Source organism: Apteryx rowi, unplaced genomic scaffold, assembly GCF_003343035.1.
Source record: "Apteryx rowi isolate R43461 unplaced genomic scaffold, aptRow1 scaffold_92, whole genome shotgun sequence".
In the NCBI taxonomy this organism is placed as follows: domain Eukaryota; kingdom Metazoa; phylum Chordata; class Aves; order Apterygiformes; family Apterygidae; genus Apteryx; species Apteryx rowi.
In genome coordinates, this window is record NW_020451227.1 from 2,570,225 (window position 1) to 2,589,350 (window position 19,126).

General features: G+C 33.7%; 1 protein-coding gene across 1 annotated transcript in view; it reads right to left on the minus strand.

The window, feature by feature from the left end:
- The window catches only part of DNAH7 (dynein axonemal heavy chain 7), a 118,951-nt gene that overhangs the window by 72,990 nt on the left and 26,835 nt on the right, over positions 1 to 19,126 (minus strand). The window contains 10 exon segments of the mRNA XM_026091747.1: positions 3,487 to 3,585; positions 4,688 to 4,900; positions 6,457 to 6,584; positions 6,686 to 6,788; positions 8,192 to 8,360; positions 8,850 to 8,959; positions 9,886 to 10,098; positions 14,868 to 15,008; positions 17,369 to 17,567; positions 18,709 to 18,902. Of these exon segments, the coding sequence (XP_025947532.1) occupies positions 3,487 to 3,585; positions 4,688 to 4,900; positions 6,457 to 6,584; positions 6,686 to 6,788; positions 8,192 to 8,360; positions 8,850 to 8,959; positions 9,886 to 10,098; positions 14,868 to 15,008; positions 17,369 to 17,567; positions 18,709 to 18,902 (1,569 nt within the window).

The window sequence follows — 19,126 nt, forward strand, 5'->3', positions numbered from 1 at the left end:
AATACTTAACATTTTCACAGCCATTTGGTTTGAAACTCATGCAGCCAACCTTTTGTCCTTTAACACTAGGCAGACTAATATATATTTTGATTTAAATAAGATATTTATGAATTTCAGAAGTCATCCTTGTCTGAGCCAAAGTTCTCACTCTGTAATTTATTACTGATGATACTTATTTCATGTACTTTTATCATGTTTACCTGTGCACCTAGAAAAGGGATTAGCTAGCTAAGCATATGTTTTYCTGATAAATACTAGCTTCTATCAAACTAGTTTATAAAACTTACAGTTAGAAAGTTGAGAAAACCTTTACCCTTCTCTTTCAACAACTGAAAATGATTACATGAAATCTAAATTTAAAAGACCCTGCGTTTTTGCTTACAACAGAACAAGAAAGATGTAGAACAAATTAAAGATGCAATCAATTAAAAAAAAAAAGATTCCTGGACTATCATTTCATTAAGATAGACCTGCAGTATCAACTCTGAAAGCAAATCTTAGTGAAAGAACATTCAAAATAAAACATATTATTTAGAAATGACAATGACAGTAATTATTGGTGAACTTAGAATTATTCYGATATCAGCCACTTAAAATTTAAAATATCAGTTTCAGGGATAAGACTAAAGGCATTATTTTGACATATTTCCTTTTACCATGTGCCTTGGTTTCCTTTTACCACTGTTAGTTTCCAGTATTAAGATGTCAATGAGCATATCACATCCTGACCTTTTAAATAATGTATGAGTAACACACCGTGCTACCAGGGGCATTTTCCAATTGACCATGACAGAACCATGGCTTTTCCAAAATACATAATCATATTTCCCAAGCAGAAATATCAAGCTGCTTTCAAGATGAGCAGCTCTTCTTCTCTGAAACACATTTGATGCAAATAACCATTTATCATTCATCTTCAGTGCTTTTCCTCCACACCCTCCAGTTAAAGAATTATACTCTCATGCTTGAGTATGGCCCTTCTGTGCATAGTAGATTTTATAACAAAGATAATGAGGGCAAAAAAATATATATTTATGACTTCCTACTTACAAAGTGGGGGCAAAGAAAAATATATTTATGATTTCCTACTTGCAAAATGGGTAGCATAAAACGTATTTCTTTTTTTCATTATTTTTTATTATGAGTATTAGAGGTGAACATCATATTAAAAGAAAATAGTATCACAGTATAAACAATTGCCCATCTGGGTAAGAGTTTCTTCTTCTCCACAACAGAGCAGGATCAATGCTATAAACAGACCTATTAATGGGGCACAAAAACTTTATGACAKGTCCAATGCAATATAGTACTGGAAACTGTTAGTATTAAAGCAAAATTTTTTTTAGTATAAAAAAGCAAGACAAAAATCTGGACTACCTTTAAATAATTTTAAATAAAGTGARGCTGTCATAGCTTTGAGTAAATCAGGACAGATAAAGCATGCATAATTTGCATGCTCCAACAGAAACACCTAAGATTTACTGTGTATCTTAAGTCAGGTACAAATAGGTGAGTACACTGACAATCTGAACAACAGAGGGGGAAAAAAAAAATGAAAAGAAATGAGCGAGGAAGGTGTTTTCATCATTTCTCCCAAGCCTGATATAGAAACTGAGGGAGTAAATGAATATTTGTTTGAAATATTTCTCATAATAAGGATGGAAATAATTCTTAGAATCATATTTAAAATTTAAAATGACATTACTATTGCTGAACTTAAATCTTACTATAATTATTTCTGTATCTGATAATAACTTCAAACAAAGCTACTTTATTTCAGAATGAACAGTTTAGTCTATCACAGTCCCTGTATACTCTTGGCCAAACTTATTGCTGATCCTTAAAACTGTATGACAACAAATAACTAATTATAGTGACACTGTGTTCTAGTAATACACATTCCTTCTGTATCAGCATTATCATCTACTTTCATTCTGTTTATGAGCCTTACACCCCTTAGCCTTCTTTTTTTGTTTACAAGTCAGCAATGTGATGCTTCCTTTTTTCAACTTTTAAAATTTTTGCTATTTTAGGGATAGGCCAACAAGCAAAACGTATTAGTATGTGCAATGCTATTTCATACCTAAAATGACATATATGTGTCATTCTATGAAAGTGAAAAATGTACAGGCATTATTTCATAAATATACTTGGAGGTAATTTTTATGTGCTAACTAAATTATATAAGTTGCATTTCACACTTTTAAAGACTGAAATTTAGGGGGAAAAAGTGAAGATTCTTCAGTTTTCTCAGACAACTTCTATAAGTTTATTTCCATTACTTCACAGCTAATGAAAATATGAAATCTCCATTCACAGTCATGAGCCTTTTTCAGGAAAAGATGTGTAATTTAGGCATAGCATTATTTAGGTTAGGATAACACTGTCCGGAGATGCATGTTTAGCTCCTAAATCATTACTTTTTCATATTCCTTTGGGTGAGCCAATTAACTTTTCTGTGCTTCAGATTTCTAATGCTTTTTCTTAAAATTCCTAATGAAAAGATGTACAATTTTCATGCCTTCATGAATCTTCTCTTTTAGAAATTCTCTCATTTTATTTCATTATCAAATTACACAAAAATAAGTATTGTGCACTGAAAATATAATTGCAACTAATACGACTACAAGAACATACCTATTACTATCCAAAATGCAATTTTTTCTATGCTGTATGTAACTGCATATAAATTTTCATGGTGCTTTACATGAAGAAGCACATTTTTTCCATATAAGATCTTTCCACTAAAGCTAAAGAAAACGCATGTGAAGGGCAATGTTTTCAGTTTCCAAACATCTATATACACTAGCCCAGATCCTTCTTTTTTTTTTTTTAAGCAGGGCACAGAAAGCTCGAAGCTACCAAAAAGATTGCAAACTTTTCCTAATAAAGTTGACAGCTCACCTTTGTGTTCGGTGTGTCTGGTTCAGTCAGAGGTATATTAAACATACCTGTCTTCCTGTAACAGATTTGAAGTCCAATTCAAATTGCATAAATTAGGACACAGACTGACTGTGGTTAGTGCATCTTGTAAATCATAGGAGCAAGCTACAGACAATGATCTCCAGCTTAGTCCTGTACTGAGATCAACTCAGGACAAAAATGGATGTGAGCAACTTAATCTAATTACTGTTTTGCACATGCTTTAAATTAAAATCCAAATTTTCTCTTTAAAAAGGAGACTCTTGGTACTGATTTCACAAGAATATTAATAAGACACTCTGAAATCCTGAACACAGGATACATAAAAACAGTATGTTATCATTTCAAGCAGAAGACTTGTTAGAAACTTTCATTGATCCAAACCCAATGCTAGATGCATCTGTTAGGGAGGAACTGTTAAAAACTAACTTTTAAAATAACCACAGGCTAAATTAAAAAAATTCTTTTGGGCCATTTCTCTGATAAATCTGTTATATAATAGTTGCATCAATTAGTATTTATAACCTTCTTTTTACATTACAAAAAAATCCTTATGTTCCCTACCTCAAAAAGTGGTAAATCATGAGACAAGAATTTAGGCAGGTTGACATCTATAATGGATCTAAGTAGCAAAATTTCTTCATCTTCCAAAGGATATTTTAGCTGAAAAAGATAAAAAATATTGTTAGTTATTTTTTAAAGTTTCAGAAAACAAACGTTAAATTTGCCTATTTTCCTGAACAGTTCCTACTGCACATTTGTGTAGTTTTTTTGGCAGGTTCAGGTCCAATGAAAATAACACATGTTCTGGATGTACATTTATACGTTCATATCAAATGTTTACAGCGGGTTTCTACAGTCAGTCCAGTTTCACTTCACTTTATGCCTAATAATAGTCATTGCTATAAATTTGATATGACATTTTCCCTAAACTGTTGAATTTTTGCTGAGATATGTTCCTTTCCTTCCAAAGAAGGATAATTTTCCCTACTTTGAGGTAAAGTTTCAGCATGCAGTAAAGTGGAAATTCTAAAAGGTTATGTACAGATAGCTCTCCCAGGTAATAAAAAAAATTAAAAGAAATATATCTTTTTGCCAAAACACTTTACTGTTGTTTTTCTTCTGTGGTAGGGCTGTAGGTAAAAAGATTGGAATAGAAGAGAATTATCAATTTTAATAAGTCTGCATAAATAAAAATAATTAAATTAATAAAAACAGACAGCTTAATTATCCTAATAAAACATACTCACTCATGCACTACACAAGCCAAAACAAAATACTACATTCTACACACTCTTCCTTAAAAATAAAAGGGACATCAGAGCTGCATATGGTAGATATTAGATAAAACGTTATTAGAATGTGTTCACATAGTAGGGGACAAAGACATCTGAAACTGTTAAGAAAAAGATAGCAAAGCAGTGGTCAAGAGGTCAAACACAACCGATAAGAATTTGCATTTAACTAGAATTCTTGGAAGACATGTAACCACTGAGAGCCATTCAGAGACAACTGGTGTGGTGAATGGCCCAGTAGCTTTATGTCTTCTTGGGTTTTCCTCAGCTTGTGTCTTACAACATACCCTTTTCATTTTCAGGGTTTCATAGGTCTGCTCTACTTATCTGATGCAGATCAATGGGACTCACAAAGACGACATTTTAAACATCTACTTGGCATTATGCAGTATAGTGTACCTTTCATTGTGAAAGAGATACATTACTGAGAAAGTTACTGGATGGCAAAGAAAATTCAAAAAATTATTTACCTTCAGGTTACCAGCTGCAGTAAGTACTGACTTCACAGCTCTCATTCCATAATCATAATGGTGCTGAGAGGACAACTGCTCCGAACACAGACGATACGTAGCTACAATTTTTACAGACAGAGGTCGAGCAGTAACAAAACCACAAGAATACAAAACTATCTCTGCAATCATGGCATAATCAGGAACCATCATAGCTACTGTTCTAAAGAGAGCCTATTAGACACATACATGAAAAATCACATTAGCAAAAATTTCTACCACATTTTTCTACAATTACATAAAATACTAAAATTTTTCATTATTTCATTAACACAGTGATGACCAATTAAACTTACCTATCATTATGACCATGATTATACTACAATGTATTTTATGATTTTCCATAAAAGTTTAAAAATACTTAATTTTTMTTAGTAACAATTCACAGTAGTAGGTCTCTTTATTCAAGATTAAGAACAAAAACACATAAAACATCACAAGCTTTAGAAGGAATAGGGGAGTCCCATACAACTACCATAAATAAGTTTTGCAGCTGCTGCTGTCAGACTCTTCCCATTAGAATTGTTTAACTGCAGCCTTTACTTCCCAATTTTACCACTGTTCTACCAAATTAGCAGGCAAAACTTTTCAAATAGACAAAACTTTTGCTGCTTTTAATATTCTTCCCAGAGGTTCTTCTCATTATTCTCTTTCATCTGTCCAAGGAATTTTTTTTTTATCTTGTATTCACACTATGTGCTACTGAGTGAACTTCACAGACAGTTTTGAGAAAGACTGTGTATTATCTATATGGTTTTATTAATTTATTAAAACATTTGCTCAGATTTCCTTTTCTTGCTATGGGCATAAAAGGAATGTATTTAAGAGGTAAGAATGGATGTAGGATACACTCTTGTAACAGTCACACTGGGAACTAAAAAGTAAGATGAGATTCATCTCATCTAACAGATGAGATGAATACTGACACATTGCTCTGTTTCCATAACAACTGTCCTCATGTTGCAACAATCTGATTCGTGAAACCTTAAGCAAAAGGAAAGTTATGCGTTGCCCACTAAAACAACCTTATTTACTGGTTAATACGAGAAAAAGGGAGCAATGCTCAATCAATGTCAATAGCAAAACTTCCACTGACATTACTGTGATAAGAATTTCTCACTTGGTTGCCATCATGAGTGGATGACTGCTTATATGCAAAGGAAGAGAATGCTTTTTATGCATTACCATCAAACTTATTTAAAAATAATGAACAGCACAAAAAATTCTGCTACTCAATAGCAGACTTAAACAGGACGGAAATCTCCTACACTTAGTTTGATCCCTTCAGATCAAACTAAATAATTTTTCAGAAAGACATAGAAATTAATCAATCAAAAAACTAGAATTTTTATCAAATTTTAAGATATTGTTCACAGCTTGAACTCTATAAAGTACATTTTAATTTTTGAGCTTTCAGGTGGTTGGCCAAGAAATAGATGAAGCTTTTTAATGTTGTCTTTTCCTATCCTGACCAATTATTAGACTTTTAATCAAATAACCACTTCCTGACATTGATTTTTTWAAATTTATTAGTTTATCCCTATTTTTCAGTCTAATTATTCTTTTTAATTTCTTCTTGTGAGAGGTGTTACCAAAAACCTGTTTTGAGAAATCGAAGATTAGTGGTATTAAATATTCTTAATAACTTCTATATTTGACAAGAAAGCAATTTCATTTTTTACTCTCTGTATTAATGCCTGAAGGTAATAAAATGACAAGTGTTATAATACCTTAAGATTATCAGGAAGCTCTGAACGCCCAGCATAACCAGGATTCATGGTAATGAAGACAGCACATGTAGGGTTCAGTTGCAATTCAGTTCCTTCAAACACTATTAAGTCAGAACCTGAATTAATGCCTAGGGACAAATAAAAACCAAAGTAATTGTTGGGGACTTTTTGTTGTGTCTTTATTTTTTTTCATATTTAAGAGAAAGATAAGATTAAAATAACAAGTTACCTCTTTGGATAGTAAGAATCTGTTGAGCAACCACAGAGAGTACTTCCAAATCAATCCTGTTGAATTCATCAAAGCAAGCCCATGCCCCACAAGACAACAACCCCTAGAAGAGACAAACACATGCTTAGTCCATAGATGACTACTTATTTTGGACATACCAGTGCTGACTGAAACAACTCTGTAACAAGAAAAAGATTTCATGTACAAAGAGAGGACTTATAACCATGATCAAGGGCACTAACTTCTAATCAAACTCACTCCAGATAGAGATCTCTTCCAAAACTATTACAGAATTTTTAAATTTTTGCTTGACCAAAAAAAAAAAAGAAAAGAAAAGAAAAGAAAAAAAAAAAGAAATCAGGACAAGAAACCTGTAAAAATGTATCCAAAATCCTATTTCTTCTATCATACGCAAAGTGCCTATCTAATACATACATTTTGCATGTTTTACGTTTACAGGTAGTATTTTACAACTGGACAAGGGGGAAGATTTCACCTCTAAATATGCATGCAAAAAACCTACTCTTCTTTTGCCTCTATACTGACAGAGGATTCACAGTGACTGCAGGCAATGCAAGAAATTCCACAGGTCTAAGATTAACCCATTTGGTTTACAGTATGAATAAAAATGACCATTCTTTTACAAGATATTATAGCATGTTATGATACCTGAATGTAACTGAAGATTAGTTTTCTCTTTTCCTACAATTCTGGTTAATTTTTAGGTCTTTTCTGAGGTATGTACCCAAAATGCTACTGTACCATCTCTGCAGCACAGGTAGTCTCTAGACAGTACCTCATGCTTTGTTAACATTTAATTCCAAAATTCACATTTAAGACACAGAATTTTGCTTTTATCATTTTAAATAAACACTCGGTTTAGTTTATTTTGGTAAACTTTTGTCATGTTGAATTTTGAAGGCATAGCAGGTGGTTCCAATACCACCTCTGACTCAGAAGGGAAAGGTAATGCCAGTGAGGAAAGCATACTTGCTCTATTTTTGTATCATTCCAGTCTAAAACAGGAAACTAGACTGTAAGAAACACACAGTCATTCAGAACAGATTTTCGTAATACAGACCTGTCTAAGCTAAGAGCTTTAACTTTGTGCAATACTTGTATTTTCAGGCCGATACTGAAATGAATGTGCTAATTTGCATAATATAGCTATTCTTACTAGCTTATTTAGAGTTTAGATTAAACCCTAACTCCCCTAAATTTCCAATCAGCTGATAAAAGGTACTCATTTAGATGGCATCTATGTTGTCTATCTGAAACAAATAAAATCGTTATGGCATATCCACTTTTTAAAGCACAGTAAAACAATTTTGATATCTGGGTTGCATTCTTAACTACACTAAGACCTGTCTGCACAATACCAGCATTATGTAGTGGCCTGGAAGTAGGTAAAGTTACATTTACCATACCTTAAGACCACTTCAAGTGCCAAAGTAATTACAGGGTTTTATTATAATAGAGAATATGACCCTCAAGCTTTATCCAAACCTTAAAAAATTTTCCTAATGCAAGGTAATCCAATCCATCAGAACAATTGAAAACCATACACTGCTTAGCTACAGCCTTGGCTAAATCTTTAGTAGTTTCTGTTTTTCCAGTTCCAGCAGGACCTTCAGGGGCACCTCCAAGATGTAGGTGAAGTGCACCAAACAGGGTTCTGAAAATAAAATAATAGAAAAAAAGAAAAAAAACAAATCTAATTGTACCCTTTCTTATGCCATTTTTCCAGCTGCTCTAGCTTTTATCAGAAATTTCTAAAAATTGCTGTTTTGTGTCTGCATTTTCCTCTGACAGTACTGTTTACTTACTCCTGGCAACTGTAATCTAAAAATTTATACTAATATAATGTAAAGCTTACCAGAAGCTCAAAATAGATCGTAGCTCGTCATCCACTTTCTAAATTTCATTCCACTTGTGATTTATCACTAATTACAGTGTCTCAAAAGATCTATTTTATCACAATTTTAAATTAAGGTATTGATGCAGGACCAATTCTAATCTACCAAAAAAGTGTATCCTATTCTAATTATGCTTATTAGAACAACAAAAACAGAATTTTAGGAGTCACCTATTCTTGGAACTAATTTAATATCTCAACTAAATAAATTCATGCTAATATAGCACATTTAGCAATTTGTGGTTTTACCTGTAGCATCTGTCTGTAAGTGGAGTAATAACCAGCCTGGGGGTATTGCCAAGATATTCATATCCATACTTCAATCCAGCATTGATCATCTTTGTTTGTAGATGCCCCTCCTAAGGAACCAGGCATTAATTTTATAAATTAAATAAATAATTTAAAAAATGCAAACCAACTCAACAACTATTCCTCAAATTCTTAAATAGGCACAATGTTACCAGAAACAACTGCATGGCAGACCACTGATTGCTCTGAGACACCACTTTCAATGTGACCCAAGTAAACAAAAATATTGCCATTTAATGAACACTAAAGTATCTACACAACAATAAGACCAGACATTTCTTCCATTAACTGTTATCTCAAGAAAGATCCTACCAACCATACTGCAAAGTAAAACTTTCTTGTTYAGCTCCTCAGAAAGTAATGGGCTTTCTGAAAGGTAAACAACAGAACTAATCATGACCAACAGCTGCAGTCATGGTTAATCTAGTGACTCTAATATGATAATGCATGATCTCTGTCTATATATATATTTTTAATTACAGATGCAACATCATCTTTATTATAGGAAAATTTCTCCTGATGAATGTAAATATATGGTATCTTACCACTATCCTGTAAAAATGTTGTTATTTTGCCAAGAAGTATAACACACAAATAAAATAATATTGACCAAAAGTCAGATTAAAACCTTTAACTAAAAACTTGTCATCACTATAGCATTCTCTATCCTGCAGAATCAAAAAAGCAAAGTACAGTCTTTGAATAAACAAATTTTATTCGTAAACCTCCTGCAGATTTAGCAAATGCAGTGAAAGTCAGCAGTGATTAAAAAAAAAAGTAATTTTAATTAAAAATTGCTTATTTATGGCTATTGGCCATTCTAGTTTGCAACCCACAGAATGATTGGTGAAATGCATTCTCTTATCAGCAAAAATTCTCCTATTAGCGTAACTATTCTCTGTGTCAGCAAGCAAGCACAAATTGAAAAGCTGTGAATAAAAATTACCTTCTAATAGGATTGAGAGGTGTCACTTACCTCCCAGTAGTACCTAAGCTGACTTAACCATTCAAAGTCACTTTCATCTTTGATTTTCTTGCTTACTAGAGATGCAAGAACATCCCTAGCATGAACATCAAGCACAACAAGTGCTCCTAGAGTCACTCGMTTCTGCTTAGACAGCTTTCCTCGCACCAAGGTGACAATGTCCTCAATCTGTCTATTATTCTGTTTCAGAAAATCCTCTAGTGCCTGGGAAAATATTAAAAAGTTAGAAAGTTGCATTTCTAGTCTGAGGCATTATATATTTTTTTTAATATTACCATTATTTCTGTGTATTAAAGTGTTCCTTCTCATTATAATAACAGTGCAATGTCCTTCACTCACTGGCAACCTCAACAGGGTTTTTTTGTTTTCTTCTACTTTAACAGAATCCTATTTAAACACCTATGATACATATCTGGAAACAAAAGAGCATATGCTATTTTCTTCAGGGAATACAAGCAATAGTCCTTATCTTTCTATATATTTCACATTAAGAAAATGAAAACACCACGAGTATTTTAAAGATCTACTTATATGCACACAGGACACTATCATGCTAAAAAAACACCTTTATGCCCTACTACAGTTACAAACAGTAACACGTTTGTAATTCAAATAAGTTAACAAGGAAATGTATTTTCTTGCAATTTTTTAGTTTATTGACTTCTGGTAATAGTTTGTTTTCAGTTAGTTTAATTGTTTCTCCTGTGCGGTAACTGATAGCTTCTTTTATACTAATAAGTCACTGGTAAACAGAAAAGACCCAGTTAAGAAAAGCACTTGGATCATGACAGTACTTAGATATGATGAAGTGCCTTACTGAAATGCAATTTTAAAAAACAAACAAACAAACAAACCAAAAACCACTGCAGTTCCTGGAGTTTCCCAGCTAGAAATATATCTTTCGTGCTTAAATGCAGACTCTTTTAGGAAGCAGTATCCACTGGAGGTCCACATTAAGCTTGAATGTTCTCTGTCTCTACAAAAAAGGTAAAACTCGTCCAAACACTATTCTGTTACTGCTCTTCTGCAGAACCCAAAAATTAAATGCTGAGGTGAAATAGGGCAAACCACACAATGTATGCATGAAAACACATGAAGAACTTTAGTTACTCCAGTACAAGAGTACTAGGACTCTAGTACAAGGGAGTACATCCTTCAAGAGCCTGCCCACCTGTACTCTAGTCCAGATAACTAACAGGTAGCAATCTAACGCAAGGAGGCATGAGCTTAGGGTCTAAGGAAAGACAGGTAACAGCACAATTCCACCAAAAAGCAGCATTCCGTCTTGGGATTCCTTAAATGAACCTTAAATATGCTTTGAAGAAGTACTCTAAGCATTTATAAGAACAACCTTGCCAAGATTCCCTGTCCCCTGACAGAATAAAAGTTGATGCGAGCTGGGAATCCTAACAAGCATCCCAAGTCCTGTAACAACTTAATACCTGTTTAGAYAGCCTTTAGGCTTAAACTGGCAGTCCTGCCATTCTCTCTGGAAACATCATGAATCACTCTGGAAAAGCTCTGAAATGCTTGGTGCTTTGTAAATCAAAGACTACCATAGAACGTAAGCATACGTGATACGTCACAAAGCTCCCCACTTCTCAGAAGAATGTTTACGAGAACACGGTGAATTAACTTAGACAGAAATCCACAATGACTTTAGAAAAGATATTCTTTGTATGTTTGAAAGAAGTTTAAACAGGAAGAAAAACTATGCAATGTATGAAGATCATAGAAATGTGTAAGAAATTGCATGAACTCATGAGAGGGACCATGAGAACAGACAGAAAAGCAAGTCATGCTCCTTAATTAGTAGAAAGAGTATTAAACATGAGCAAATTCTGCAAATACATGGAAGATAAAAGTTCTCCCTTTTAACTGACTGGATACGTTCCTACTCATATTCTGAACAGCATTCTGTTTTTAATGGTGAGGAACACAAATTTAAGTCTTGATGACTTGCCCAGTAGACAGAGTACAGAATTATCCAATAATTTTTTGTTGATAATTTATTTCCTGAGTCATCACTAATGCATGGAACTTCCTTTCTATCCCCTTTGAGATTCACTTTTTATTGCTGAAGACTTAAGAAATAAGATCTTTCAGGTCACCAGTATAGTAGTAGAAAGTAGTCGAAACGCATCAATTGTTAGCATGAAGGTAACCAAATGTATTCATTTAATGTTAAGACAATTATACATCTAAGAGAAAAAAAATCAGTTCAGCAGACTTCCAGGGTAAGTTAAAATAGGAGAGAAACTCCTGTACAAAATTATATTATTAGGTAAGAAAAGTCTCAATCTAGTACACAGCTTCTCTTCTTCATATCTATTGGCAAGTCACAAACAGTGAAATACAGGATGGCATATAGAGGAATTAAAATTGTATCAGAATGAGACAGAAAAGAAAAGAAGCAAATAATTATGTGGGAATTAACTTAGTAGTACATTCACACCAAAGCATATTTCTACAGAGGAATGGATTCTGTTTGTTTGGAGAAATACTTGTCTAAGCCTGTTTTAGTTTTTTCTCTCTATCCTGCTGTTTCTCCTCAGATATCCTGGCACTGGTAACCTTCAATGGATTATTATAATTTGCATTTTTTGAGTCCCTCTCTCATCTCAGSTAGTTATTTCCCAGAAACTAACTTTGGATAAACATCTGCTTAGAATGACCTATTTTTATTTATGAGTATAATGAAGGAAATGCAGAGTTTAAAAGCAGATCAGCTGCTACAGTGTTGCATCAAAAAATAAAATCCTAAATATCTCATTCTAATCAGAGTTAAAAACCCACTTGCTCATCCTCAGTAAACAAGTAAAAACCTGAGATCTCAGCTGAGGCACAGAGTATGCCCTCAGCTCCTGTGTCAGTAACGTTCTTTGGCAGTATCCTTCTGACCATATGACTGTTTCACTGAGAGTATACTTGGTCCACAAGACAAAGTTTTCAAAATTTATGAAACGTCTTTGTTTTTATAGAACATCTTAATTTATTATTGGGTTTTAATGAGAAATTTGGACCTTTTATTTATGTACAACAGTTATCTGTTGGAAACAATGAACTAAAAAATGTTTGAAAGGGAGTATGTGTGTGTATGCATGCGCATGTATGTGTGAATACATAATCTGACGAGTTACTTAAACGATATTGCTTCCTGTCCTGGAAAACCCTGAAGAGCTTCTTTTTTTTTTTCTTTTTTTTAATTACTTTTGTTGGTGTGCACTGAGTGTACTGCCTTTGCTGTTAAGAAGAAGGTAAAATGGTGCTTATCTTGTCCAAGATAAAGCTGTTGCTTCATGGAGAATGTAGTCCTTGTGGGGTCTGATGGGGTCACTGATTGTCTGTGATGTTTTTACATTTTAATATGAGAGAGAGGAACAGTAAACAGATATTTGAAGCTTGTAAGCCTTCTCTCTGTTCTTCTCTCTGATGAGAGTTTGTGGCAGATCATCAGAAGACGCAAAACCCTTTCCACTGCTTCACTACATACAAGCCCCTTTATACAGCAGAATGAAGATCCTCGAGCTGAAGCCAGATAGGCAAAATTCACACTGCAACAGAATTTGAGTAAAGGCTTTACAGGAACAGGCTTCCCCAGGTGCAGAGAAGGTTTGGTGCAGACTAGTATGAGAGCCTTTGTCTAGGCTCAAAATTCTGTAACAAACATTCCGAAAGCAAATGAGTTTAACTCTTACTTAACTTCCTCCCGTTATTCACTAACAACATTAACTGCAGCCTCATTAAAATGATGGTGGCTTTCATTTTCTTGGACAACTGAGGACAATATGTGGAATACGTAGAAGCCATATTTCTTTCCCTAGGGAACAGAGGATCGCCTTTATTACTGGGGGGGGGAATCTTTTCAAATCTTTTTCAAATTTTTCAGTCTGTTGCAAGATTTACTCCTTGTAGCAGCCAGATACTGTCCCCTTTTTCCTTTCTCTCTCTCTTCCAAGACACTCAGAAGCCTTTTTTCTATGTATGTCAAAAGTAGAGCTGCTCAGAACACCCACTATTACCAGGAGCCATTGCTCCTGTTACTTACCTGTGAGTAGGCAGCAAATGTTACAAGGCCTGAAAATACTACTCCGTATATGGATCACAGATCAGGTTTAACTTTGTGTTTGCTCAGCTATATCTGAACAGGGAGAATCCCAAAACACAATACTGTAAAAATTCTTCCAGTTGATACCATCTCATTGCAAAAAATTGGAACCAAAAGAAGAGAAAGTAACATGAAGTATCATAAAGTCATAGCTTTATGTACAACTACAAAAAAACTTAGTGACCCTTTCTGTCCCAGCATCAGCGAATAAAAATCTGGTTGCTTCATCTGATGATGCACATCCAGTAACAATTCTGGAACACCTCCAAATACAACAGGTATGCAGGAAAACATTAAGCCTTAGTGATGAAAGAAAAGTGTTATAAAGCACATACCCTGAACCTTAAATTCAATGTATTAAGCACCTTTCTTCCCACTAGTAGAGCTAGTAGATCATAAGTTTCTGTATCCATTCTGCATGTATATTCGTTATTTGACAAGCATTAGGATGGTACCTATCTTCTGTACTAGTCCTAGCCCATCTTTATAAAAAGCATTAAATATTAATGAAGGTAAGTTGGACTTTTGAATCAGAGACAGGCAAGTGATGCCAATTCACACCACCTGAGTACGCCACTGGGCTGCTCACACAAAAACACATACTGTACACGTTCAGCTACATAGAATATACTCTGACATAGTGCTGAAGCATGATTGCCTACAGTCAAAAGGAAATACTAATTTCAAAGTCCTTAAGAATCACAGTTCAGATTTAAGAATCACAGTTCAGATACGCAGAAGATTATCTATTACATCGAACAGCTATCCATCCAAAAAGGATAAAACCAAAGTTACAGATACACCACTACATGATACCATAGTTACATAGTTTAAATTATTATTATGCCCTTTAAAATGTTCTTACCGTTTGGCCATTTTTAATAGACATCTGTACCTGCATTGTCCAGAAAGTTTGGGATACACAAAGAACCGTTTGTCCAGGCCACTCTCTTACCCAATTAACACGTGGATTTTTTGGATAAGCTTCAATTGCATCCCCAACGACCTAGACAGGAGAAAAGCATATTATAATTACACGTGAAAACAGATAATGTTCAGCTCTAGAATTAGTTTAGGTTAGGCTTTAGTCCTGAGAATCAAGATTAATCAGGGTCAAGATTCAGACTCAGATTTAATTCTGTAACACTGAAATCTTGCAAGCAAATGTCTCAACAAAGCTCCAAAAAAAAAAAGTCATAATATGAACCAACTGATTATACGAAATTTGAGAACTAATTTCACAGCACATTCTAATATGATTCTTGCCATCAGAAACTTCAAATTTTCTAGCCACAACTACAATGAAATTAGAAAACAAGTACGCATTTAGTTGGAAGTGATATCCAAAATTCATAGGGCTTTATTTGCTAACAATAGAATGATGAACCTGGTTCTAGCATCACTCAAGGGTAATCCCAATGAAATAAAAACTTGCAATGGAGTCCACACCGTTGCAACCAGTCCACATGAACAGAATTTTTTATTATCAACTCTTCAATAAATTTAGATGCTTCCTCAGAGAGCTAATGTAAATTACCTGAATGAAAATCTGCCATCTGTTTTGCAGTTCCAAGCCTCTCTGTAATTAACAAAATCTATATGCATAACGGTATCAATAAAAAAGATACATCCATGAGTAAAAAAACGTGTCTGTATCGACATTAAAACTATGAAAAGTTTATCTGTTTCAGAGCTTTATRACAGTATTGTAGTCAAGGGTAAATGCAGACAAACAATGCTTACCCATTTCTTATTTATGCAGCACAGTTTGCCGTTGCCTTATATGCACCAAGCAGATAAGGTTATTCAATTTCTTATGTACTACTCAATTTCTTACGTACTACTGTACCATTATCACAACTAAACTGTTGTACTCTAAGACTGTATCAGGGAAAGTGTGTGCACCTTTAATTACYTCACTTGTCACTGAAAAGGACTAGAAAATAATAGTAGAAATGGTTAAATATATAACAAGATGATGAGAGACTGAAAACTAGAACAATACAATCTGAAAAAAAGAGGTAAGGGTCTTAATTAAGTGTAGTCATAATTAAGAAGGACATTAAAAACCTGGAAATTCTTTCAATTTAATCTTGTCTATTAATACAAGAATCACAGGAGAACCAGTGAAGGTAAGAACTGGTATTTTTAGAATTAATGAAAGAAATGCCTCTTAATACAGATACTAGTTAGCATGGGGAAAGACAAGCAGCACACACAGTGACCAGAAACATAACTATATAAAACAGGTTGCATAATTCACTGAACAAATGCATCAGTGAAGGTGCGAGCAACCAAAATAATAATAATAACTGTATTTCAGTACTTCAGGACATATATCAAATACTATGAATATTGAAAAAGAATCTTAAGTTTTAAACTGCCTCACACTAGGAATGCACACTAACAGTAGGAAGGACAGCTCTGCCTTCAACTGAAGGTTATACCTACTGAGCACTCACAGTAGCACAATGATTCAATGCTTCCATTCAAAGGAACAGTTCTTTGATTTTCTCTAGACCACCTAGAACTGTAATCTCACAAGATCACAATGACTATCACCTTATAAATGAAAAAACTCATTCAGAGGTTGATTTGTTCAGTAACATAGAAAAATTAATCTGTTTAGACATCTTGACTGCTAGTCCAGTTCCTTAATCACAAGATACTCCATCCTGCCTCTTTATTATGTGAGAGGCAAACAAAACAGAATGGTACTATTTAATCAAAATTTGAACAGGATTGATAAGATTTTAAATTTTTGCATGTCTCTCAATAATAATTCTCACCACACTTTCAACAGTAAGAAAAAGTCATTTTCACTAACTGGACTTGTACATTTAAGTATTAAGCAAAACTGAGAATCATAAAAATCTTAAAATAATATGAAATATCTTAATCCAGTATAAAATGTATCTTTTTGCCTTTTAAAAAGATAAAAAGAAGTTAGAGAAAATGAAAACTCTAAGAACTGAGAAGGTTTCTATTTAAAGCATCAGTGTGTATTTTCTCCATTCCATGGAGAAAGATTCTGCTCTCCATTGACTACAAAGGTAATATAAACTCCTAATTTAGGCACTTATACACCCAATAATCAATGCAAATATACACAATAACAGCAGTGTCTGAGTGATGAAAAAAATTTTTAATACTTGCTTAACTWTAAGCATGGGTTTCCACAGGCTTAAACTGTTAAGTCTTCCCATATCAGGACCAAAAATAGTTGTTTTTTTGTTGGATATAACAGACAATGCAATCTCTGCAATGAAGTACTTTGTTTCTTTAACAACTATACATCAATCATCTACTGACTGTTGTTGTCATGCTTCAGTGCAAACAGAAAAATAAGAGATTAGGACATGTTACCTTGTGGATAGAATTCAGCATAGCTGCCTCTAGTTCAACCAGCCATTTTTCAACTTCACTTCTAGCTTTAGATGTTGAGATTGTCTCTGTTAGTTCCACAGTCTCTCCTTCACTACTTTTAATGTGCGTAATATCTAATACATCAGTAAATTCCACTCTTGCAATTCCTTCAAAACATTTTTTCAAGTGAGGTTGTACTCTAGAAAACAAAACAGTTTCTGACAAGTTTTTCTTGCCAATACTACAAAAGTACACTACAAAAGAACACCTAAATGTTTTATTTTAATTTACTTCTGAAGAACTTACTTAAAAGATCATTTTTAGTTTGTTTAAAAAATAAGTTTATCCTCAGCAATAATTCTTGTGCACTACCCCTGCAATATGCCTACCACATTATTTTTTGAAGACCAATTTAAACATGTAAAATATTACCTATGGTCTCTGTAATGTATAAACTAGTAAGGTTTAAACATCCTTTGTTCAACTGCTAACCTACCTACAGTATATAAAATTCCCCTATTTATGCCTTCCCAACAAACCACAATAAACTTTAAGGAACTTGAGTATAACAACCAAGTACAACCTTAACAAAATTTCTTGTAATTAAAAAAAAAAAAAAAACTTTGAGTTTTTTTTCCTCACAAGATCTCTTGCCCTATTCATTGCACTGAATGAACATTTCTCTGTGACTGAGATAGTCATTTTATTATTCATTTTCATTCTTATTCTTGCATGACCCTGCACAGCATTCACTGCACACACTCAGATCTGCATACTGCAAACCAAGCCCCAGTTCTTCTGCTCATGGTGAAAGCTATCTTGCTTAACAAAATTGCGTCTACAGGAATATTCGTATAGTTAATTCTGCTCAGTAGCAGAAAAACATTTGTAGCCTAACCCTGAATGAGGCTGATGAGTAGAATTCCAGAAAAAGTTAAAACAGTGGGAAAAAAAAAAAATCTGAAATACTTTTACTAGGACTGCACCTAAAAAAAAAAAAAAAACCTCCAGTCAGCAGTATACAGATCGTACCTGAACTTCAATTTTCCATTGGCAATAATCAAATATTTAAATTTCACCATGAAATAGTATTTGGACTTTTGATTTTTCTGAAAAAAATCAGTGTACAGAAGGTTTACTAGTTTAGAGAACTAAGCTAAATTTAATTACCCATACTAAAAATTACTCTGCATTCACCTTTCATAAAATCTTATCTGGCACATTCTTTTTATTCACTGACAGTTACAGTATAAAGTGAGTTCTGGGCTTAGAAAAACAATACGACAAGCCTACTCGCATGCACCATGAGCCACAAATACATCTATCAAATATTACTGTACCGAGTAGGATCTTTGGTCTCTGAAAGAATCTCAAGGAGTTCATCATTAGATAAAAAAAAGAATCTGGGGAAAAACAGGCGCTTCTTCTCTAGGTATTCATTAAGTCCCTTGAGAATTAGCTCCAGAAATTCATTGCACTTCCTCAGTTTTTCCAACATCTTGTCTATTATTACTACTGCCAGCACATGTTTGTCCTGAAAAAGAAATTAATTCAGATACAAATATTAAAGCCTTCCCAAATAATTCACCACAAAACAGTGCAGGAGAACTCTTGAGCAAAATTATTTTTTATTTCAAATTCTGCTTTACTCAAAGCATTTCCAGGGTACAACTTACAAATCTTCATTGCCTGCCTTCACCGGAAAAGTAGTTAGGCAGTTGGCATTAAGTAAATTTTTCAAACATCTACTACTATTTT